General features: G+C 24.1%; 2 protein-coding genes across 2 annotated transcripts in view; one reads left to right on the forward strand and one right to left on the reverse strand.

Annotated features, from left to right (window-relative positions):
* Positions 1–8,905: 8,905 nt before the first annotated feature.
* On the forward strand, positions 8,906–15,591 carry LOC114128016 (L-xylulose reductase-like). The gene is made up of 6 exons (XM_027992421.2): positions 8,906–9,047; positions 11,093–11,305; positions 13,500–13,743; positions 14,525–14,639; positions 14,905–15,115; positions 15,247–15,591. The coding sequence occupies exons 2-6, from the start codon at positions 11,158–11,160 to the stop codon at positions 15,348–15,350; spliced, it is 822 nt and encodes a 273-aa protein (XP_027848222.1). The 5' UTR covers positions 8,906–9,047; positions 11,093–11,157; the 3' UTR covers positions 15,351–15,591.
* A 4,436-nt stretch (positions 15,592–20,027) lies between these two features.
* LOC114128014 (LHFPL tetraspan subfamily member 1 protein-like) overlaps positions 20,028–27,322 on the reverse strand; it is a 214,893-nt gene continuing 207,598 nt past the window's right edge. Inside the window, exons 5-6 of the mRNA XM_050200434.1 lie at positions 25,794–25,892; positions 20,028–20,870 (exon numbers count right to left, since the gene is read on the reverse strand). Of these exons, the coding sequence (XP_050056391.1) occupies positions 20,746–20,870; positions 25,794–25,892 (224 nt within the window). The 3' untranslated portion in view covers positions 20,028–20,745. The remainder of the gene's footprint in view (positions 20,871–25,793; positions 25,893–27,322) is intronic.

Raw genomic sequence — 27,322 nt, forward strand, 5'->3', positions numbered from 1 at the left:
GATATAAAATATATGGATACGTTATAAGTGAGAACCAATTTAGATTATCTACTTGTGTAGTTTTAATAATCGAAACAATTATTACTCTATCTCACTAACTTTCCCACTCATGCCTTCTGATTCCTTCTCTCGTTATATTTGCTAATATTATTCCATTGTTTATTTTATAGAGATTGTAATTTTTCATATTTTAAATAAAAAAGTCTCTATAATTATTATGTTTTAATTGAAATATTTCGATAAGGTCTTATAATGACTTATGAATTATGTTTTATCATATTATATAATCCATAACAAATAGGTAGTAGTAGTCGTAGAAGATTAACTATTTAAAAAATTTCCAAAGCAACTGAAAAAAAAAATAAGCCAATGATATATGGAAAAGTTGTAAAATCGTACGAAAGTATTTAATATGTACCTACTCGCACATTTTGTTCCATGCAAAAAAATTCAGTACTTCCAGTTCGGAAGCATCATATCTATAATTATTAGGTTTCACCGAAAGAGTTAATATTTGCTTTTGGGTTGGGTGATTTAAAATATTTAATCTATAATAAAAACATTCACAAAAAATTAACACGATAAACATACTTATATATCGTTCCAAAAATTTACAATTTTATATTATGGTTAGAAATTAAAAATAGCAATTCTTTTAAGATTCTTAAAAAAAATATTATACTTTGGCTACTACAAGAACAAAATATACTCAGATATTGTAGTATTTAACTAGACGATTCTTATACAATACTACATCACTACATTTGTATATTATTATATAAACAAAGAAAAAATATGTATTTATTTATATTGATATTTTAGTTATTTGAAAAGCGTTTAACACAAATTGTAACTATTTAATTTTATATAAACTATTTAATAAATTTATATTTTAAATTGTGAACTCATGGGTTCCCACATGAACTTGTTCAGTGGGGCTCGTAATATTCTTGAAGAATAAATAAAATAAAATAAAATAAATTAATAATATTTTATATTATATTATAGTGAAGCACGTAATTCATGAAATACGTAAACATTATACAACTCGAACATCGTGGTCGTTCCTTTTCAAGCATTTTATTATGTCCTGAACATACAATAATAATAATAATAATAATATACATAATGCATAAGTTAATTTATATAAGTTATTAAAATATATCTATGGCTATAAATTATATGTTAAGAGAACATACTTCGACGTAGCTAGTGTCATATATGTTTGTTTAAGAGCATTTGATGTCACACATAATATTTGATATTAGTTCCTGAATGTGTTAAAATATTTTGTTATTAATTTATTCGGAAATTGAATGCAAAAATGAGCTTCTCAAAATCATAAAATAGGAGCATCTTATACAATTAAATATGTATAATACAGCAGATTTACTAAATAGTACTAAATAGTACGCTTAAATTTTAATTTTAATTTGACATTGTTGTCTTGTATACCGATCGCGTAAATTACTATAGTGCATTGTTTAGCATACTTTATTCTGAATACAAGTCAATCTACTCCATTTTTTTTTCCGTTTTAGTGTTAAAATCTCGCCTATTCTTAAACTTCCATTGAGCACTTAAATCGTACGAAAATGACGATCTTTTACAACTACCAAATTGATAATATATAACTTAATCGACTCATTAAATAATTTAAACTTGGGAGGCGGAACACCTAGAGTTTCCACTTCCCTACCTCTATTATGACTACAATGCTTACGTACTATCAAAATGTCTCGTAACACACAAACAGTATATCCTATGATTATTTAAAAATCACGTATACAAAGTGGTCAAAATAGTATTAATAATTCTCTGAAACTGATCCTTATAAAAATGAATCACGCTTTGTACAAAACAGTCAACGTTCCCTTATTGTTCCTTGTTAATAATAAACTGTAATGATATTTCAACGAAAAAATATGCAACTTTAACTCCCGGCCCCACAAATTGGAATTTATTTAATAGTCTTCCTCAAGTCTCTCTCAAGTAATATTAATTTAATTTAGATAAGTAGTAAAATAATGATTTAATTAATCGTCAATCTATGCGCGCTATCACTAGGCAATACAAATAATCGTTTACTATTAAAACTCAAACTATCATAGCAAAACAAATATTTATATACAAACTAATCATCTTTTCTTTGCCCACTTACGGAATCCAATTTTGGAAAGTATCCAAAAAATCAAACATAAATATTATACCATCCTTCAAGTTTCAATAACCCTCTGAACATTAACCAATGCTCCGTGGTATGTTGGTAATTAAACCCTCCATAATCATTATCCTCGATCAAACATGTAAATTCTAAAAACGATTTCATAATAAACTACATAATCATTCAAATGCCCTCGTATCAAGTTTATTCTCTAGATCTAACCGATTAAACAAGTTGACTGAAAAAAATGGTCAGAGACCTTTTAATTTAATTATTATTCATACTCAAACTTATACAAAAAAATCAATTCTCAAACTCTGATTGTAGATAATTCATTATTATTACTTATGTATATACACTTTTAGAGTAATATCAATTATTGATATTGTCTTCTTCCTCGTGTCAATTTTTCTCTTTTGATCAAACTTATTTATTATATTACTTATTATAGATTGTAAAAAAATATATATTAATATTATATAATATGATGAAAAGTATAAGACAAAAATGTTAAACATGGTAATGTAATTAATTTTAATGTTCAAAATTAAATACAATTTAAATTTAATTTAAAATTGTATAATATTGCATTCCATATTTTCTTGTACACAAATATCCGATGAAACGGAACAGAGTAAGAGGGCCAATATCTGTTTCCATTAAAACATAATTGTTTGATTGATTTGTTTAGCTTGTTGGTTTTTATTTATTTTAGATAGTTTTTGACCTTACAATACTTCTTCACTGGCGTTAATGTTAGAAATTATCTTAATTTTTGTAATAATATTGTACGAATCATATTATTTTTTAAAAAACAATTATTTGGTGTTTACTACAACACAATTTAATATTTAATTTCATTTTTACCTTCATAAAATTAATTTTCCTGAGGGTGTCATTAAAATATTTCCCATTTTTTTTTCATAAATATAATATTAACTTCTTTAACCCTAGATTGCACACATCAAAAATGTTAACGAGATTCTACGCACACGGTCTTTTTATATTGAAACATATCAATTAAAATTTGATGAATTGAAATAATCATTATTTTATTGCTCTTAAATAAATAAAAACTGTCAAATTTTATATTGATACTTAATATAAACAAATTAAACTTTCATATAAATGTTATTACATAAAAGGTTATAATAGTTATATCACAATATACCACGCATACAGTATTTTAGGCAGATTTTAGTATCGAACTTTGAACCGTTCTTTAGTACCTACAGACATCAAATTGTATTCAATTGGGAGTTGTATCTTTTTATAGTTTATCACCTAATTAAAAGGTACCTAGGTTGGGTTTTCAAATTCTAATCTAACTGTTAGATTAATATTTCATATTATTCTTGAAGCAATAAACAAAATTCTAAAAGCCTGGTATTTATGGCCGTGATGCGTATATGCATATATTTATACTTATATTTTATAATCATTAAGTGAAATTTAAATTTAATAAATTACAATAATTATTTATTTATTTATTTATTAATACAATTAATAACTATTAAATGATTGGTTTGAGAAATCTTGGTATATGAGAATATCTAGCTTTCATCACAGTATAATTGTATACTTAATTTAAGTTTTTTTTACTTTTAAAATTAATTTGTCTGAGGGTACTTTTGTCTACTTGCCGTTTTTTCCATACTCAAAATCAATTTATTTTTATATTTTTTCAGAAACTACAAAGTGACTTCTGCATAATTACTCATTAATCAATTTAATCGGTAATTAATTGAGCAAATTTTAAAATAAGAATAGACTACAATCTCTATTTTTTGCTATAATATAACACTTTAAAATAAAAATGTTAAGAATTATTATCCGTAGAACATATTTACATACTTATGTAAATGAATGCATAATTTTATAAGTTATACGGTTTATAATGTTTATAGTTGATAATATACATTTTATTTTACAAAAATAAAGCATAGATAATTCCAATTATACCTATAGATAAAATTACTTTATTTGTGTTAGTAAATTAAAACTAGTTATCATCTAAATCCTAAATTCTAATTTATTGAATACTTTATCAGTACCTTCTAGCCACTAGATACCTACCCAACACCTATTTAAGCAATGAAAGAATTTTGGCCACTGCAATCATTATCTCGTCTCTCATGCTTTCAAAGCATTTAATATATTTTCATGAGTATTTTATCCGTTTTTACGGATCATATAATATACAGTTTTTAAAAATTAAATAGCAATATTTTCGTCACAAATATTATCTTATATTTGATTAAAATATATTGTTTTTATTTAAATTTGATATTTCTCATTAAATATATTGAAATTTACCTAAATGTACGAATAAATACTTATATTAGTTTCAGTGTTGTTTAATTTTTATTGATATGTATGTATAATTAAAGTAAGAGTATAAAGCTTATAAATTGTTAGCTATTGACTGCACTTTGCACATACAATAGACACGCCGCCCAAATACAATAGTCAGCTTATAACCCGATATCATAAATTATAAGGTATTTACCAAAACACTCATTTTAAACGTATAATTTATATTACAAATACCAATATTAGGTTCTTATCTAACACATTATACGTCCTTCGTGGAGTGTGATAAATATCTATCCTCTTTAGTTTTATAATAACGATTTATTAGTATTTGTATTTTATGTGGAAGAGACTTGATCAAAAGTTAAAATTTGTAAAATTTGTAAAAAAAAAATACGAGTTACAGTAAACCCTTTATATTATAGTAAGCCAAATTACAAAATGTACACACAAAAGGTTAGATTATGTTTGGTTAAGTATATACCTACATCCACATTCAAATTGGTATTATCTATTACATAAATGTAGGTATTTATTATTTACTGTACTGTAAAATATTAATTGTTTATTATAATATGATTTGTATTAATTTAAATTTATTATTTATTATAAATACGTGTGTATTAAAAAGTGGATGTAAAAATGTTAAATTTCTTATGAGAGGTAGTTTTTAATTTTGTTACCAATTTTAGTGTCCAAGTTTACTACTATAGGAGTGTTCAATATCCATTACTAAAAAGTTATAACTAGGCGATTTAGATCAATTTTTTGTAGTCGAATTTTCGGTTTTTTTAATCGATTCTACCTGGGTGATTTTATCATTGAATCGATTTATTTCATTCCGATTTAAATGTATTCACTTTTAAGAACCGCCCATCATTAGTTATAAACCCTATTATTTACATATATTTTTGTGGAGGGTTTAAAATTTTCTACTATTTGGAAGTATCCACTGTTGAAAGGTGTCTATCAATAAAGGCTTCACTGTATACACTTTTTTGAAGGTAAAAATTAGACTAATTCCATTGTTATACGTTAAACGTAAAATATATTAACTTTTTTTACAATACTTCTAATACAGACAATATATTTTTAAAATTAATTTAATGTTAGTGTTAAAATTAATATTAATAACACTTAGTATTTAAGTTATCATATTTCCTAAATATCCTAATCAAATAACCATCATAGATTAATATATTTAGCAGTATCTACTAATTATTTGAATGTGCCATTAAATGTATTAATTACATAGAAATGAATAGTTTCAATTTAAATTATAAATATCGTCATTAAAAAATCATCTGATTGAAAATATACAGTAAAAAATGTGGTTCTCATTAAACGAATTAAGTTTGTAATGCCTTGTTACAGACATTAAATGCCACAAATAATTGAAGTATTTAAAAATATTATGGTCCTTAAATATTTTTAAAATTTAAAAAAATTCAATAAAAGTATAATGATGAACATTTTTTGTGATTAACTAAATTATTAAAAATTATTTATAAATATTTGTTAAGACGTGATTGAATTTCATACTTTGAATTGAATATTTATGAATAAAATAACCATTTCACATAAAATGATTTTTAATTAGTAATTTGTTTTTAATTTTCATTAATGATTTTAAAACTTTGTATTTATTTTTTTTATAAACTATTTTAATTTATACTTAAACGTTTTATCACGTAGGTATAATATTTAACAAAAATTATTTAATTTTATTATTAAAATAAAATACACGTTTTTGATTTTTAGAATTTTTATTGAATAGGAATTACGAGAATGTAATACATTACAAATACAACGGGAAGTATAACTGACAGAAATACACAAAACTAAATTTACAAAGATAATGCAAATTAAATATTAATATAATGATATAATATAGAAGTGTCATAGAGGTCAGCTCTCAATAGTTGATTATAACACGATGTTCCACTGTTCAAAATTTAATAACTATTACGGTAGTTAAAAAGGTACCCATTTTTAATTTATACCTCTTAAAATCGAGCGTATAATATGTACAATTTGTCCATAAATTTCATATGCAGTTTTGAATTATTGGAGCTTTTTTTCATACACACGTTCGAGTATTACAATTAAAAAAATATTATTCTGTTGTGATTTTAGAGTGTAACTCGATATTGAGTTTATCACTTTAATTGATGATCTCGTTAAATTTTAAAATTGTATTGTTTTATTCAATAACAAATTTGTGTTTCTTATGAAAATGACTGTGGAATAATACATGTTATGTAAATAATATATGATTATTGCTTTATTTAAAACTCAAAAACAAGTTGAAAAAAAAAAGTTGCGTTATTAATTTGACAATATATTATTATGTTAAACTTTTATTTTTAAGTTACCAATTAGGTACTTATACGGATTTCTTGCTCAAAACAGTTAATTAGATAGATGTATAATAATTATCTCTTATTGAAAAAAAAAATAATAATAATAAATACTATTAGTTTTGAAAAAATCACGAGTGAGGTGGAAATTTTTATTGATGGATGATTTAGCATGTTTCTTTCGGGTGCAATAATTTTTTTAAGCGTACGATTGCCCGAGCTATATTATTTAATATTTTTAATTCTAAGCAACGTTGTCAAATATATAGGTACACAATAAATCCTAAGTTTTTTCCTATAAGAGATTATTTATTGGTTGTTGCTCACACCAGACAAACTTTCTATCACTAAGAAGTAATTGTGTATATTTTAGATCATTCTTCTATATTGGATTAGAATTATTATATTTACTGTAAATTCCCAAAAATGTACGTAATACATAATTATAATTATGCATAGTGTGTTTATAGTCCATACCTATATTTACTGTCAGTAGTGTTCAGCTGTGTCAGTCTACGTATTTTTTGCAGTGTTAACGTTTTATACTTATTTTTTAAAATGGAAAATGAAATTTGATATTATATAAGTTTGGAAAGGGGGAGTGATTTATCAATAGTGAATGGGTACACATTCGAAACATCAAACAGCAGGCAGATGGATATGTCAGATGGAGGTATTGTAAAAAACAGTATATTTCGGATTATTGAATATTAACAGATATTTCGTTTTAAAAAATACTATCAGTATAATTTTTTCACTTATTTTGAATTATTTACATTTTAGTAAGTGTATATTTGTAACTGCTTTTAAATATAAAAAATAATCATGAAATAATTGAAATTTTTTTTTTAAAAAATTTGGCAACATCGCATCCAATACACGCACAACCGTATGCCTTTCAACAGTCAAAATCGTGTTCTTTGTTATTCCGGCACTGCCCCCAGTCGTATACCCAAAAAGGTAAAACGGCGCGCGATTGTATTCCGCCGTTTTTTCAGTGGTGAATTATGTGTAATTTAGGACCATGTGTTTTATTGTAAGAGGTTTATCGGGTTTATGGCAGTATGGTTGTTCATCTTGTTTTATTAAAAATGTATATACGTTGTTGAGGTTGGCATTCCCGAATCTTGATCGTATTATGGTAATTAGATTCAAATAGCATTATACACTAGGAGGTGAATGCCGTTTAAAAATTTCTTTTTTTTACTTTTTGGAATTTGTATTTTTTTTCCCAAGATGTTGAACACATATGTTGGAAACTTATAATTGTTTAATATTGATACTATTTTGTTTTACACAATTACAAATAAACTTTCACAAATATTATTGTGCGGAACTCTTAAAATTAACCTTAAACTGGTAGCGGATAATATTTTATTTAGAAATTGAATTGAAATCAATTTATATTTGAACAGTATGAATGGATAATTGGATAATTATACAGTAAAAACAATAGTACAATATGTAGGTCATTTTGTTTCTCGTGTCTAAAAAACGAAATTAAGTGTCAAAAATTGTATTACGAAGCACTATTTTATTTTTTTTCATTAAATAACAATTATATAGACCGACAGTGAAGCCATGGAAACATATTTCCTTTTAAAATCTTCAGTGTTGTATATAAATGTATATTGCAATACCAAAAAATAATTAGGTTATATTTTCATTTACATACATATTTTTACAATTGAATATTATTTATACGTAGTATATAATAAATATGCATAACATTAATTATCTCTGCTTCATGTTTAAATTATTATTTTCATTTTTGCGTTTTGTATGTTTAATGTTTTGTAATTTTGAATTTTTTAATATAATTTGTTCTTAAACTCAATAATGGACGTTAAAATTCAAAGAGTTTCTATTGTAAGAAATAAATATTTAATTATAATTTGTTAAAATTGATTGTAACATTCATTTCGAGTGACTACATCTTACATAGTTTATTAAATCGTTTTTAAACTCGTATTTACAACATACCGTATACGTTTTGAGACACACATCTCTTTCACTTTACAAACTCACATAATTCCCCCCCACATTTTTGTGACGTCATAAAGTGCTTGGCTATGCTACAAATTACAAAAAAAAAAAAAAATAATGCTTACTATATCAGCACGCATGCGTTTGCTGAGTTTGTTTAGTTAGTTTGTATACGCCACAAGTAGCGTTACACAGTTTATTGCTTTCAATCGGCGTTGTTGGCGGTAAGTTTTTTGTATTTCCACTTTAATTTTTTGTGTTGCATTTCTTGTACGAATTTAAATTAAATAAAGATACAATATATATTAGTATAATATAATTAAAATATTATTGATTTTAATATATTTAATACACTCTGTTTCATTAAAATTCTATAAAATATATAATCATCATTTTTTTAATTAATATTTCTAAGGCTCGATACCAAGATCATTGGCTTGTATTATATCTTTAATTATTGAAACTAAATTGTACAATTTTATTTAATCCATAAATGATAAAACATTTTTATGGAATTTTCGTTGGTGCCCAGTGCACCGTGAAGGAGCTCGGGTATGTCGCATTTTTGTCGAGCCTCTTGCATGTCTCTGCATTCTGTAGTAATGCGTTTGATTGAAGTTAGATATCCGCATGTTTGGCATGTTCTTCGTGACTATTTTTCATAAGATGCCGTGTGTAATATGTATGACCTATTCTGAGTAGATTTACCTAGTACAATCTCACATTTTCCTGTGAAAAACATTAGGTTATTTAATTTTTCTGTTGTTCTAACATAATAATTATTATATGATTTTTTTATTGTAATTTAAATTATTCTACGTACCTGTTTTCTTTTTTTAAATACCATTTTTTTTTTTTATTTTATCCATATTAGTTAAAATACAATAATAAGTTTCATTTCATATTGTTTTAGTAGATATATTATGTAAGTATCAAAATAATATATTCGTTGTATAGAATATATACAATAATATTTGTATGTGAGTTATGAGTATATAAAAAAAAAAAAAATTAAAAAATAAGTTAAACATTTAAGTAAAAAAAGGAAAAAGTACAAGATCACTGTTTTGTTTTTTGTCAATTGTTGAAATTTATAAATAAATATATTAAAATTCATAAAAAAAATATGAAAGACATTCAAATTATATTTATTGTAAACTTAAGTTATTTTTTGGGAGGTAGATTATTAACTTTTTAAATTAACTTATAATGTGCGGTAAATATTATTGAATGAGTTCTGAGAAGTCAAATATTTACGAATATAATCAATTAAATTACATTTAAATTAACTAAACAAATTGAACTTTTAATTTTCTTAGCCACCTTTTATATAATTATCTTACAACATTAACTAATATTTGCCGTTTGGAGTAAATTATTAATTAAAAATAACAATTATAAATTTATTTTCACTTTTTAGCTTATCTTTTTTTTAAACGATTAAAAAAACTTTCAAATTTATTATGAAACGTATTAAAATATTCACACTAGTGTTTTGTAATATTGATAATGTTAAACGTAATCTGAGTATTATGAGTTACAGCAATAATTTTATTTTATCAATATTGTTATAATTTTTGCAATTAACGATACTTTTATAATAGAATATCATATTCTAGAATATTCTAGAGTAAACTAGAATATTATAATCAGTTAATTGATACTATAATATAATGCAATTTTAATACAATATAACATAATTATATATATATATCAGTATGAAAATTATTTCAATTAAGTAATAATATTAATTATTTTTCACAAAACAATTTTTTTATGCAATATATGTAATTAAAATTAAACTTAAACAATTATACTGAAAATATAAAATGATTCAAATAATTAAAAGATAAAATATAGATATGGTTGTTTTAATGTTCAATCACAATGTATGATAAAATGTAATAATTCATTTTGAAGAATTGTAATTATTTATTAATACAAATGTATGTATATATATATCAATGATGTTTAGTTTTAATTAAATAATGTATCTTATTAAATTTACAATGTAATATGATTGTTGTACTATACAGGTATATTTATGTTTATTTATTTTATTTATCAGGTTTATTTTACTTTTATATTATTAATATAAATAATTATTTTCATATTAATAAAATCGAATGTCATTCTGAGGAAATATTTTATAGTTGTCAGTATAACAAAATTTAAAATTAATAAAATAACAGCTTGAATTTAATATAATTTATTAAAATGTATGTATTCAAGAATTTACTATGTATTATCATTATGTATATCATTACAGATAAGCGTTGATAAGACTGAGACTTATTTTATTGAAGTCACTCAAATAAAAAAAATATATTCAAAATGTTACGTTCCATATGCAAACTACCTCATAAAATAGCTGGACAAATGGCCGTCGATATTCTATCTAGGAGTATGTCTGGCCAGGCACCACAAAAAATGGAAGATTACTTTAAAGGCAAAAAGTTTATCGTCACTGGATCTTGTGCTGGTTAGTCAAACGATATTAAATAATAATAAATATATGTACAAAAACATGTAAAATACACTAAACACGCCATTTACGTACGTGTATAGGATATGTATAATGTATTATGTACAGTACAATGTACACTTTAGTACAATTTGTTAAGTACAAAATATTATATCAACAAAAATGTATAAGCGACTGATAGACATGACCATGATAATAATTGTGACATGATTTGTTTTATTATTTATTTAACATTAGTCTCGGATACAGTGTACACTACAAATAATGTAAAGACATTTATTTACATTTTATTAGTTTAGAGATACTTAAATAAACCAAAAAAACATGTAACTATTCAAACAACTATGGTATGAAGAACCATATTTTCTTAAAGTAATATTCCAAATGTTATAATTATTCACCGCCAATTTAAATTTCATATTAATATCATATACCTGTAGACATTGATAAATGTGATGTGCGATAACTTTTTAAAATTGAGTTATATTAATAATAGTAGAATAAAATTAACTATAAATGTATTAACAAACAAACTAGAATTTAAATTGTAGTGATTAATGAAAATTAAAAAACTTATGATAACATAAAAAAATGATTTTTAATATTAAAATTTACTTATATCAATTAAAATCTATAAATATTTTTTAATTTTCGAAGTAGGTTACTTTCTACTATACTCTAACAGCATATATATCAATTTCGACTTATCCTGTCTATTATAATTAAGTAACAGTTATCATGCCCTTAAGCATGTCAGCTTAAATAATATGTAAAATTTTTGAAAACTTATGAAAATAATATGATGAATTTAATGAATTATATATTATTATGAATAGCAATTATTTTAAACCCATAAAATTCATTGATTATAAATTATAATAATATGAATATATTATATATATATATATATGTATATATGTAATTATTTAATATTTAATTATATTAAAATTGTAAAATATTACATATTCAGTATAAAACTAATTTTACCTATTGCTATATTTTACTAATGTATAAATGTTGATAATGGATTAATTAAAATAATAATTTATATTTTAAATAGTGCCGACTGCTAATGTCAAGTAGAATCCCCTGGTACTCTACTATTCTTGTAGTATACATTAATTAAAAATGTTTATATAACATCATAAGATAGACCCAATCAGTTGATTTGTGAATCAGAACATAAAAATGATTATGTGCCTATTCTGATTCTAATTTCTGATAAATTTTAAAATCAGGCTATTATAAAAAAAAAAATAATAATAAAATATATTGCAGAATCGCATCGTTAGTTTGTTCAACGAAAATTGTATGATATATTATAAGTACTTCAAATTTCAACACCACAGCCATAATTCGAATGTCTTGAAAACTTAGATAAACGTTAATTGTTGAACAGTTCATTGCTCTTGATATAATTTATACATCAATTATATACCTACAGTTATTAGCCTGTTTTTATCTTGAAAAACCTCGACATTTTGAAATTCTTTATCTCACAAATTCAAGATATGTCTTATTGAAGTAATTAACAATAAATTAAATTATATTTAATTTTGAATTTTCTATTTATTTACCTGTTTTAAGTGTAGTTACTAAGTATCTAATTTATATTTTTTAATGCTTAAAAAATGCAGTAATCTACTTATAAAATACAATATTATACATGTACCTACCTATTCAAATAGAAAACTAAAATATACTAACTGAAAATTTATATTTATAATATAATAAGTAATTTAAAGGTTTTCTTTCATTTAGAGTTGTTCAAATAAAATATAATATATAAAAGTGCTTACAGAAATAAATAATTTGCAATGTTTGTTGAGCTATTTGCATAGTATTTAAAACAAATATCAATGATTTAGTAAAGTATACATTTGTAAATTTACTTTTTATCTTGCATTACTAATAATTATTAATATTCAAAGTTTCTTTATTAGCTACTTATTTTAGAGATTAAAGTTTATAGTTTTACATGTTATATTGTATAATACCTATAAATACTGTGATACACTATTATGATTTTATGTCATAACCACTTAATTAAATTTATTTATGGTACATAAATAATCATATTATGTTTAAGTACTTATAGTCAATTGGTTTTTCAAAGCCTATTTTAAAAATTGATAAATGTTGACTTTGTGCAATATCTATTACATAATAATAAAAAAATATTGTTTTTTAGGTATGGGTGAAAAAATTACAGAGCGATTGGTAGATTTGGGTTCATTTGTTTACGCGGTGGTAGAGAAGGAAGAGGGTGCTGCTAAACCGTTACCAAATACTAAGCAAATATTTTGTGATGTTTCAAATTGGGAAGATACGTATAAAAAAATGTATGACATTGGTCCAGTACATGGTTTGGTTAACAACGCCGGTGTAGCTGTTATAGAATCATTTTTCGATGTCACTGAACATGGTTGGGATAAGTTAGTAACATTTTAAATGTCATAAATATTATATTTTAGGAAATAATATAAATACAATTAGACGATAAGTTGGTATATTTTCTAACTGTTTAGATTAGAAAAACCATTCTTAATAAAATGCTATTAATATTTTTATCTTTAAAAATAATATAATTTTCTATGAAGATTTACAGAAGTATGGGTTGTAGTTTAAAATAGTTTTAAAAAATGACTAAAATGACTTTTTTTAGACAAATTGTAAAATCTTTGCCTTTAAAAATCTAAATTTTTAAAACATAATGTTATAACGTTTCAAAACCAATTCATTTTCCCCTATAACCATTATTACTATAATATTTAAAATAAATATTTAATAATTCAATATAATGTAACTAATGAAAGTAAAGTGTTATGAACTAAACATTAATCATGCAATCATGATTGGAAATAAAAATGATACTGAATTGAAATAATGATCAGTTTATTGAAAAATAATTACTGGTATTATAATAGTATTCAGGATTTTAAACGTAAAATATGTTAAGTAAGATTTAAATTCTGAATCTTAGAAGAAAAATTTTCTATTGAATTCTCGGAAGTTAAAATTAACATTCTACATACTAATAATATAGTATTATACTATTTTAAAATAAACATGAATTACAATAGACTTAATTATTTTAAAATGTTACCTAGTTATATTTTTAAAAAAATAAAATAAATTGTTAAATAATTTTAAATAAGATAAATGAATAACTTATATTGTATTATATTTCAAATTAACAAAGTATTTATTGTTCAGGACTTTAAATATCAACGCACGAGCTTTAGTGAGAATTAGTCAAGCAGTGGCAAAAAACATGATTGATGCTGGCATCAAAGGATCTATTGTAAACATATCTTCTACAATTTCAACAGTAAGTTAAAATATTTGTGACAATAACAACTCAAGTACATACCGTGTAACGCACGATATTGTAAAAAATTAGTTATATTGTAAGTTTTGTTTGTAAATCAATGGTTCACATATACACTTAGAAAAAAAAACACGTCCAATATCAATGTAAAATAATCACGTCTCACGATAGTCAGGTTAGGCGATGTCAAGGAGTTGTGTTTCAATAATTTCATGACCGTAGTAAAGGACCGTGAAGTAATTTACATTTTATTTATTTTTTACAGAGAGCCATACCCGATCATACGACATACTGTGCGTCTAAAGGAGCCGTGAATCAAATAACTAGAACGATGGCAATCGAACTGGGCAAATACGGTATCCGTACCAATAACGTCAATCCAACTGTGGTGTTGACCCGTATGGGAAAAATCGCGTGGTCGGATCCAGAAAAATCGGGACCCATAATGAGACGAATCCCATTGGGCAGATTTGCAGGTATGTGTCTAACGGAATTTCACGAGTGTGTCGAGACGAAAACGAATATCGACACGCACGTTCAAACGACGAACATTTGTATGATATTACTGGTTATATTATTCAATCTTGTGTTTCTGTTTTGCTTTTAGAAACCGACGATATTGCAAACGCTGTGATTTTCATGCTTAGTGACTACTCTACTATGGTAAACGGAACGGCTCTCGTAGTCGACGGCGGATTTTTGGCCGGATAGGCGAATTCGCTGTGCAATAAAGATATTGAGAAGTTCACTAAATCGATGTAAAAATATACTATGTTTTATGTATATTATTCTAATTCAAACTATTTAAATAATAATAATAATAATAATATTTTATTAAATATTTATTACGCCCATTGTACAATAATACAATAATATTTTCATACTTTTTTCACAATGAACTGTGTATCCTAAACCATTAACTTCATTATATTTCACATTTTGATTTGCAAAATTTTTTCGTTTTTAATATTTGTACATTTATAGTATAAGCAGCTTAATCAGCAACATCAACTTTACAACTGTGTTTGAGTTATACGTGAAACAACAATATTAATATTAATGCATATGGTGTTTAAATTATTTGTTACCTAATTTATTAAAATATCCGGTATGCAATACTATTAACTTTAAATAATCGTACTTATTTACGTGAAATCAAATTAGTTGTATGTAAATAAAAAACAGTATTTTTTAACCAATCATTTTTTGTTTAGAAAACTATTTCGAACGCAAACTGTCTTGCGGTAGGTATTAAGAAAAACAAAAAACATTAATAATTAATCATATAATTTAATCTTTACGATTCTTACTTAGTTAAACCAAAAAACTAACTGCTTTAAATTCTACTTTATATGATCAAGGAGGAAAGCTCAGATTACGTTATAGTCAGTTATTATCTAAGTATGGTTGATATTTCGATAGGTAGCAATGGTAGCATAAAAAACAATATAAGTAATAGTAATATAAACAATTTGGCACTTCATAGCTAAAATACAATTGATGATATCAGAAAAATATACTCAAAATCAATTTCACTTATATTGTTACTCGAACACACTAGTATTGAAGTTAAAAAAAAATGCATAAAAATAGGCAAAAATAGATTTTCAGTTTAACATATTAACTAGTTTAATCTCATGATCTAACTTAACCTAAAAATTAAAAACGTGAAGGCTGTCTAATATTTATAATTTTCGCCGAGTGTGCGTCTTCTTAAGTAGATCAGTATAATGGATGTCTTTTATATTATTTTGAGTTCAATGATAAATTATTACTTATAAAAACGATTTTAAATTTAAATAATGTATCAGTTTATTATATAACTATTTTTTAAGCTATTTTATAATTAATTTATATTGTTATTTGTAATTATTTTTTTATTAATAGAACCTTCAGTTAAACATAATATATTGATTGAAAAAATATCTCCTGTTAAATTACAATACATAGTTATAAACTTATATTGTGAATACTTTAGGACGGTGCGAATTGGATTTTAATTTAAATAACTTAATATTATTTTAAATATTTAAACATTTTTATCATCTCTATAAACTGCTGTGGTTTCATGTAAATAAAGTATTATTGTAAATATATAAGTTACAAAGTACCTACTAAGACATACGTAAACTGTAAATATTTATATTTTGACCTATTAATGATTTCTTTTTGATTTTCAATGTAGAAACTAGATCCGAATTGCCACCATCAAAATTTCTAGCAAAGTTGAATATTTTTATTATAAATGTGTCTTTAGACACAATAATTTTAAATTAAAAAAAAAACTCATCATTGCTGAACCAATTCATTCATTGTTCCACTCAAAATCAAAAACTAAAACTAATTGAAAATATCGATAACTGTTATAAGTGTATAGAATATTTAATTATTATTTTAAAGGATAGTAGATCAGATTAATGAATATAGATGTAAAGAACGACTAACTTAAGGCGGAGTCATAGAGATTGTAGGATTATAAGATGAAGAGAAGAGTCATGTTATACGGTGCAATAAATTATTAACTGAAAATGCAAACTAGGTACTATAAAAAATTGAGTATATTGATCTTAACTAAATTGACTATTTTAATATTCATCAATTTTAATGAATTTGTGTATTTGCAATATAACTATCGCATTAGTGACACAATTTGTGGATACTTTATTTACTTATATGTAAGTGACCTGCAGAATTGTATGTTTTGTCCTGTATACATAACTTAAAGGATTCTATTAGATACGTATTTCAGTATTTGTTTCCTACGACCGGCATAAATAAACAGAAACTACCCGTGATAAATTCCATATATAGCATACACTTTCATTACCATTAGTGAAATAAGACTACCATTCAAGTAAGGTAGTAACCAACACAGATACCTACCGTCTTTGTAGTCTGGTTCAAATTTTAAATTTCCAACCATTATTACAACCATTATTATAACCAACTATTATTCACGAAATCACGACTAATGTTTCATTCGTTGTATACTAATTGAGTCCCTATACCTGCAGGGAAAAAAAATATATTAATTGAGTCCGTGGTTAGGAAACTAATAGTATACGAATTGAGTCCGAGGATTATTTTGACTAAAACATATAAAATCAATGTAAATAAAAATTAGAAAAAGAAAAAGATAAAAGTATCAAATTATACAAGAAATTATATTAAAGAAAAAGAAATCCAATATCAATTGTAGCTGTTGCAATCAAACACAATAACTTGATTTGAATATATGTAATGCTTATCCCATACATTTTTACCAATATAAAAAATGTTGTTTTGTCATTATCTACATTTATTAAATTATACACAAATTATTCATACTGTATTTTACCCCTTTATTATATATTTATATTATAAAATATTAAAAAAAAAAAAACATTTTTAACCATATCTAGAGAATTTTTTGCTACAGACAGTCTGTAAAAAGTCTGAAAAATGGGAAGGAAAATGTTTTTTTTTTAATTTGACGGGACTCAGTTAAAATTAAAACATGAACTCAATTAGTTTTTTATCTAAAATTTCATTGCAACTCAATTGGTATATACCCTAAAACAACCCGGGACTCAATTTGTCATAAAAGGTTTTATTGGGACTCAGTTTGTATGCAGCCGTTTCATTGACTTTCCGGGTTGAGATTTCTGGGAATTGAAGATGAGTGAAAATTACAAATTTACCATTTGAAACTATGTTTACTACCACCAGAAATTTAAAGCACCAGCCACCAATATTGAATAACCACTTAATGGTGACTATACAGCACGATATCTATTTACTCTGAGTTTTAATTATGATTTTCATTAAAACATTATATAGATGGATAGGTTTTAAATTTTTATTAAGTTTTTATTAAAATCAAAATAAATAATTTGTATACAAAACTATTTTTTTACGTATGTCAACTAAAAATTTGGAAATCAATTCATGAATTACGATTCATGGATTATAACTTTAACTAATTAAGAACTTCAAAAGTATTAACTAATACGCTTTCTAGATTATCTTACTAGTTCATAGAAACCTCATAAAGCATTTCGAGTTTAATTATGAGTATTATTTACTCCTTTACAATTAAAATATATTCGTTAGTTTAGTAATTGAGAATTAAATAATTTAAATATATTTAACATATTGTACTTCATTTTATATATTATATAATTAATAATAATAATACAAATAGTAATACTTGAATATATTTTTAACTTGATTTAATATATAATAATATGTCAAATTGGAATACATGTTAATACTTCAATAAAAAAAAAATAATGATAAAAAATTATTTCTAAACTATTTTCAGTTAAAATGAATAGAACATTTTTATCAAATAATTAACTAATAAACAAACAAACAAACAAAAAAACAAAACAATGTAAACAATGAAACATCTTCCATAAACTCTAATTGTAAAGTACTTATTTATGTAGTATGACAATGTATACCTACATCAGTAATTTAAATATTGCATATTATATTATAGTAGGTAATTATTATAACAATGGTTATGTTTGCGTATATTTGACAAATTGTATGTGACTCATGAATTATATTTTATGACACTAAAGATTATAGTATTTTATTCTAATAAACCAATATATATATACATATAATATATATAATATGTTTTAACGAATAATAATAGTGTAAATAAGTATGATCAATATTAATTTAGTGCTTATCTGATACATCGTCAAACCTCGCACATAAGGAAAGGTTCAATAATAGCTTAAAAATTAATTTATTCTGTACAACGAATTCTAATTAAAAAAAAAAAAAAATATATATATATATAATATAACTTTCTTAGGCTATTAAAATGCTCTTATAATTTTTTTTATTGATCATTGTTTAATTACTTAGATAAATCAAATACACATATATTATATATATAATCTATTACGCATTTTATGGATTATAAGTAACCAATAACAACCACAATATTAACAATGAAAAAAAACTTGTGTTGTTTGTACAAATCGGAATTATTTAATTGGAAATTGTGTATTTATTTTAAACGAATAATTTTGAATACACTTACTGTAGTATAATTAAATAAACTATAGTTAAATCTATAATATTTACAAGTAAAAAAAAAATAATAATAATATTGATTAAACGGTATAAGTAATTAAATAATAATAATAATAATAACATTTCAATAATAATTTCTGCACTACTAGATGCTCTCCGATAGTACGATATACGTTTTATTGCTGGGTAGCAGTTTATAACGTTTTATGTTGAATTAATTTTTTCGACTCGTATTTTCAATATTTTTCTAATTTTTTGAAAACATAGGTAATCCGATATTTATAATTTATCTTGTTAATATAGATAAACACATACACACACACACACACACATAAAAAAATACAAATAATACAAATCCAAATGAAATATTCAAATTTTAAATAAGAGATATTTACATATAACAATAATATACAATACATATTATTATATCGTAGTCACAATGTTATTCTTGGTTTTCAATTGCTATTTTCCATACAACGATTGATCGAAAGATTACTGAGTTATACACGGTTTACGATTAAGACTTCGTTTTAATTTTAGTTGAATGCGCATTATTGGTACTATTAAATTCAATAATACGTAATGCTTACATAACGCAGTACAGTAATTTTTCACAGAACAAGACAATACCGTGTAATAACATATCGACATAATATCGTACGTTCGCATTAACATTATTATTCGAATTATGATGTAGACGCGAATACGTCATAAAAGTAAGATACAAAATAGACGATGATCGATATTCGTTTCTGCGTAAAGCCATGATTATTATCGAAATAATATAATAACAATCTATCATAACGATATTACAAGTAACTGTTAGTTTTTGATTTTTAACAAATACGAAATACAATAGGTACGATACAATATAATATTATTATTGTTTTAGAGTTTACAATGAGCGATAATGGTTGGTTTGAATTGTGTTTCGTCGTCGTCGTCGTCGTCGTCGTCGTTATCATTGTGGCGGAGGTTGGCGACGTGCGTTTCACGTGCGACAGAAATAATGGCCAGCGGCGTATCCTGGGTCATGTGTGGAGGAGGATGCTGTGGCCTGAGCGTGCACTCATCAGATGGAACGAAATGAACTGCCCGGGCTATCGCGGGACGAGTAAAAGCTCAGGTAAAAGCACAGCAAGAGCAGCGCCACCGAAGAACCCAGCATGTACACGGACCACGACAGATGACACGTCCCTTTGAACAAACAAAAAAAAAAAAAAAAAATATTAATTGTAAGTCGAGTTACTTAACGATGGTTATGGTGGAATGATTGCATTGTAAATAGATAATAATATTGAATAAAGCTTAAACGATATTTCGCTCTTTTTCTCTATCACTTCTACTGCAACAGTCCGTGTGAAAACCATCGTGTGTCTACCTACCGTTCTGGCAACAAAATTGTACCATTATAAGACTTAAATTATATCATATTTGAACGCATTGCTTTATAATATATCTTCTAAGAGTGGAAGGCAAGCCGGGTAAAATCGGTTTTAAATTTATTTAAATTATTTCGATCATTTAAAATGTTATGTTTCATGTAGAAATTACCAAGGCATTTCTTAGAAAAAGCAGCGATATACTTTAATACGTGTTAAGTTAATAATTGTCGTGGTGAAAGCCAATTGGGACAGTAATACTTTCAGAAAACCCTAGGGCTTTTTTTCACCATGCTCATAGCTGCTTATATTTTTAATTTGATTCTTGGAGGTATAATATTGTTCATCGTACCAGCTGCAACGACTTTTTTTATGTATAATTCAAAGACAAAACTATTTTTTTCTGTTTCCACCTCAAGATGAAAAATTCATCTGAAGTTCATTTATATTTTAAATCAGTTAATATTTTTATTTATTAATAGACGGTAAAATAGTGGGTATTTTAAATATACTAGTGAGTTAAAATCTTTGTTAGGGTTGACAATTATTTTCGTACCGGGTCTCATAATTATGTTTGTTTTGGGTCTTGTAGATCGTAAGGATGACCATGCGTGTAATTTCTAATCTTTTATTGCCACAATATTGTTTCAAGTTTTTGAGTAGATCAATGTGGTTATTAAATAGTTTTTATTATTTCATATTATAATCTGTGTATGGTTCTAATTATGGTTTTTGAGTGGGTGGAAATATTGTTTTAAGACATTCATAAAACACGAATTAGATTATTTACATGACGTAAAATATATTATATATATCTATAATATATGTATTTATTTTTTTTATTAAAATGTTAAAAATTGAGTCTTTCATATTTTTAAAAAATGTTTATAAATTCAAATGTAAAACATAAACAACATGTAAAAAAAATTTACAATTTTACAAACATTTAAATTAAATAGACCACACCTAAAATAAATAATTAAATTGTACTCTATTATTAATAATAATATATAGTTCCTATATTCATCAGTTTTAGTACAAAAATATAAAATCAGTCAACCACTTTTTCTGTTATTACAGTAAAAAATAAATTTTAATAGAATTTTCAAAAATACGCATTTTTTCTTTCAAAATTATTTGTGTAAAATAACAATGCACACATTAATAATGTAATACCAGTTTATGTATATTATAATATATTTATTTTTATTATTATTAAAGTTACCAAATATATTTGAAATTAGTTTAATATGATTTTTATTGATAAGTAAATATTAGTTTTTAACAATTTTTTTTTAGTTTAACTTATAAATAATAGATCTAGAGGACACTGTAGGCGTTATTGGTTTAAATTCACTCTACATAAAGTACATATTATAATAAAGACTTTATAGAGATGACTATAATAAGGTATTAATAACTGAAAATAAAAAATATTTTTAAAATTTTAATTTAAAATTAGTTATTATCGACCAACTGATTAAGTTTTTAAATCAGTTGAATATTTTCATAACATATATCAGATACCTAGATACTTCTTATATAAAATAAATGAATTTGCTTTTTTTTATTGTATATTATTATATAGTTATAACTTTAATAAACCGTATGCAGTTTTATGAATAATAATTATTGAAGTATAACTTATGTAAATTTTGTTAGAACTTTCACACAAGAACTGTATTACCTATGTAATTTAATAGTTAAGTACGATGATTCGTTTAACCGATATTTAATTGTATTATAACTGCATTGATAATCATTATTCATTATAATATATTTAATGATATTATAATAATTCTGAACATATAATAATATCTTACTTTGTATTATAATATGTTACTTTATATTCCATTATATTTATTTTGTATACATTTTATGATTTATTTCAAGTAGTAATAATATGAGAAGCAGTACAATCTCTAGAGATATGCGTATTTGATGTATTTGATCAATGATATTCAAGGATACAAAGATTGGTTCTTTTTATGTCAATTATGTAAATTGAATTAATTTAACGCTTATGTATTACAGCGTACTATATACGATATCTATATATTATCGTAAATTTTAAAATGTAGTTTTATTTATACTTACATTGGTAATCTAAATAGAGTTATTGACTAATAAAATAACTGTAGTCTGTATGTACTAATGTACCATCAATTATGATATTTCAGAAAAAAACGTTGTAATATAATTTATCGTTTATATTAAATAATTTATCATAGTCAATACTATAGCAAAATACTGTAGAAAATTTGAATAGTAAGTAAATACATTTTTTAAGCCAATAACTATTAATTATAAGCTGAAATAAAAATGTATAAGAACTGTGTGAATGTATATGTGTGTGTATACTGCATAACATGATTGTATGATTGGAATTTAACACTCCTAATATTATAAGAACATATTTTAATATCGTAGTTTATTTTTCTTAATAGTAATAAAAGTTAATAAAATAGTAAGAAAAAAGTAGATTTATATAAGTTTTTGAATGACCTATTTTTTTTTTTTTTGCTTTCTATTTGCCCCACTGGATTTTAATTTTCTAAAAGCTGACCCTCTAGTAACATAGAGTTGCCCATCCCTGATATAAAATAATAAAAAGCATGCATAACAGTATAACAAAGTACGAACATAGGAATTAATAAATTGACGAATTTATGATCTAAAAAAAAAAAAAATGTGCATATTTTAATCATATTCATATATTATAGGAAATACTGTAACATAAGGCATTGGGATTGAAAATGTTTTGCAACATTTTTGCTTAGTTTTCATAGGGTAATTAGGTCATATAATTGTTCTGGAAGTACAAGTTAGAATTAGTTGTTTTTGAAGGTATAAAATCATATGATGTGACGCACGAAAACGAGATACGTGTACCTGTACACATAGGTGTTTGTGACACTCTTAAAGTTAACAATAGAATCATATCAAACGCATATTGTGATGTATAAAAAGTTTTTTTTTTATTTTGTAGAACATTATCGGATTAGTCTATTTGGTCTTTATTTTTTCCTGTATTTTTTTTTTCATTTTCCAACAATACTTCAACTACGCATAACTCCATACTGATGAATTTTTCTTTATATTAAACAATTCAAGCAAGAAAAGTTCATCGATACTTTGACGGCGTCGTTAGAAATCGATGTTTAATATGATGAATCATATATAAATTCCATATCACAGCATGGGTTCTGCTAACCTTGTCGGAAAGTAATGTAATCAATGGTGGTGGTGGTTTGTTGGTATGTACCTAACTGTCCATCTACGACGATATAATGTAATGGTAATTTTAAGATTCAAATACATATATGCAATTAATATCATAATACGCAATAACTACTATGTGATATCTAGATTAAGATAATTGTAAAGTCTTATAAAACAAATGGGGAAGCTGAGTTAAATATGATACAGATATGTTTCTACTTTGAATATTTATTTAAAAAAAATCTATTTACAATAAATATTTTATAACTAACCATTTACATGTATATATGCTAATAATTTCAATATTAGATCGTGTGTCCAAATAAAGAAACATTTGATTATATTATATACATTATGGAAGTTATGAACCATATATTACTACCAATATTTTTGAAACAACAATTTTTTTATAAAATTTGATGAATATATTTTACACTATTGCTATATAGGTAAATAAGAATAAAAAAAATACATTATTTTACTGACTGGGAATTATATTATGTTGTTTTATTATAATATTTTCTAATTAAATATGAGCACCAGTTATCCAATTTTTCAACTTGATACCTTGTATTTATTTATTTTTTTTACTACGGGTAAATATAATTATTTGTATTTATCTATACTCTATAGGGTATACTCCATCACTTATTATTATACTGATGAAAATAAGTTGATAGTGTCTACAGTTGTGAAAGTCCGTGTAAGATGGAAAATGAACAGTCATCTTAAATTTGTTACTCTTTGTGTCGTTTTTAAATTAAATTGTATTGATTTTTTAATGACTTTGAAATCAGATGCCGTTTAAAAAGGTATTTAAGACTGATTAAGTTGGGAGATAAATGGTAGAAAAAGACTGTAGTTCAATAATGATCAAGATAATAAAAATTAAATAAGGTGTATGAAACATAATTCATATTGTGTTTCGGAGTATTTATTATACAGTTTAAGATCAAATTATTCACTTTAATTACTGAAATTAAAATTCAAATACAAAATAAATGCAAGTATTCTCAGTTAAATTTTAATTTCAATCGATTTAAAATGTTTAAAGTATAAAATTTTGATAATAATAAAAATAATAAAAATTAGAATGCATAATAATATAGTTACAGTATTTTTTTTTAATTTTAAAAAATCTATTTATGAAAATCTATATTCTAGTTTAAACCATTAACAAGAGTCGATTACAACTACTTTGAAATATACTTTATTATTTAAGTCATTTCTACAAGATTTCTTGCAAATAATAACGGTAAATAATTGTAGTAGTCTCGAGGATATATTTCATGAAAACAATTCCATTTTAATTACCTGATGATTTGAAATTCACATTGAGGAATTTCAATAAAGTCTGTGAATTTCCTTTGAAAATAAAACAGACCGAATACAGACGAAATAGATAAGTGGGTATTGTACAAGTGCAAGGTTGTAGAGCGCATATTATAATATTATGAAATTCGAGAGTGACTATAATAATATAACAATCCTGTCATTTGAGATAACGTACTCTTACCTAGTTTATATGGTCCAGAAATGTTCCCACAGGACTCTTTCACTTCTCTATTATCCCAGCCAATCGGATAAATAGCACCACCACTGCTCACAAGAGCCGCTGAAAAAAAAAACAGTATTAATTATAATAATTTACTGACAACTGTGCCAATAAAAAACTAAATAGAGAAGATAAATATACGCGAGTAAAGTAAAATAAACACAATTACAAAATATAAATAAATAACTTTATATTTATAGATTCACTTAGTAAATAAATTATTAAAATAATTTGAAAATTTTAATAAGGTTTTTATTTAACAAAAAATATATACAAAAAACATAAATTGAAAATAAGGGTAGATTGCCCTGTTGTTTAATGAATTTTGAGATTACATATCGTCATTGTGTATTTCACGGTATTGGATGAATACTTTTGAACGGAAATGATGAGTCAACGCTTTATTTCTAAGAATTGTTTATAATTTATTTTTTCATTAGTAAAACGGCAAGTTGTCACTTATTTTTACTATGACCAATACATATATTTTAACTTAAGTATAAATCAATACTCCAACGTACCTATATTAATTGTGTGGTATATAGTATAATACATATCTATATGTAATAGAAAATTGTTAACAACTACAAAATAACTAAATTGTTAAAAAAAGAGAACAGTCTCTTTCGTTTAAAATCTCTATGACAAAAATGTAAAAAATTATAAATGTCTATTAATTGCTTAAAAAGATGCAAAATATTTGAAAAAAATATGTACTTATATAATTTCTAAAATATATAAATATAAAAATGTAAATAACTTAGTTTTAAACAACTATGGTAATCTAGATTCAATTTTCTACCAAAAACCATCTTCAATATTGAAGTTTTAAGTATTTTAAATAAAAATTAATTATAAATAATTGTAAACAATAAGATTATTTTGGATTCGTTTAGAATTATATACACTCATTGGTAAACACATTATACGTACCTACTATAAATAATAATATAGATAATGACTATTGAATTCAATTTATAATTAGATGATTGATTTATGTCAATCTCTTTTAGACTTTAGTATTTTTAAATTTAGTAAAAATTAACTATAAATTAAATTTCAAACGTATAACTGTGATCACAGAGAAAAGTTTGCATTTGACAGTTGAATGCAAATACATTTGATCATATTATATTATTATAACATGATAAAAAATAAAGAAAGACATTTATAACAAAAAACAACCTCGTTACTAGTGTAATACATAAATTAACAATTAATTAAAATCATTCGTAATTTTCAAATTTTCAAATTTATAAATATGTTAATTTAAATTACCATCTCAGTTATTAGGTACCGTGAGATAATTATTATAATTCAATGAATAATGACACAGTTCATTAGAGTTTGATGATTAGACTATTCGTTTGAAGTTACAATATTGTAATGCAAAAGAATCGCATTTTAATATTATGATGTAATCAAATTTAATATTCTTTTGAACCAACACATTATACCAACAAGACATTTTCCTTATATAATAATAATGC

Source organism: Aphis gossypii, chromosome 2, assembly GCF_020184175.1.
Source record: "Aphis gossypii isolate Hap1 chromosome 2, ASM2018417v2, whole genome shotgun sequence".
Lineage (NCBI taxonomy): Eukaryota > Metazoa > Arthropoda > Insecta > Hemiptera > Aphididae > Aphis > Aphis gossypii.

What these genes read in the sequence shown, in the direction of transcription:
- LOC114128016 (XM_027992421.2), top strand. Translation starts at nt 11,158, where the DNA reads ATGTTACGTTCCATATGCAAACTACCTCATAAAATAGCTGGACAAATG. An exon ending in ACTGAACATGGTTGGGATAA is followed by an intron (nt 13,744 to 14,524) that starts GTTAGTAACATT and finishes TTTATTGTTCAG; the next exon opens with GACTTTAAATATCAACGCAC. An exon ending in CCCATTGGGCAGATTTGCAG is followed by an intron (nt 15,116 to 15,246) that starts GTATGTGTCTAA and finishes TTTTGCTTTTAG; the next exon opens with AAACCGACGATATTGCAAAC.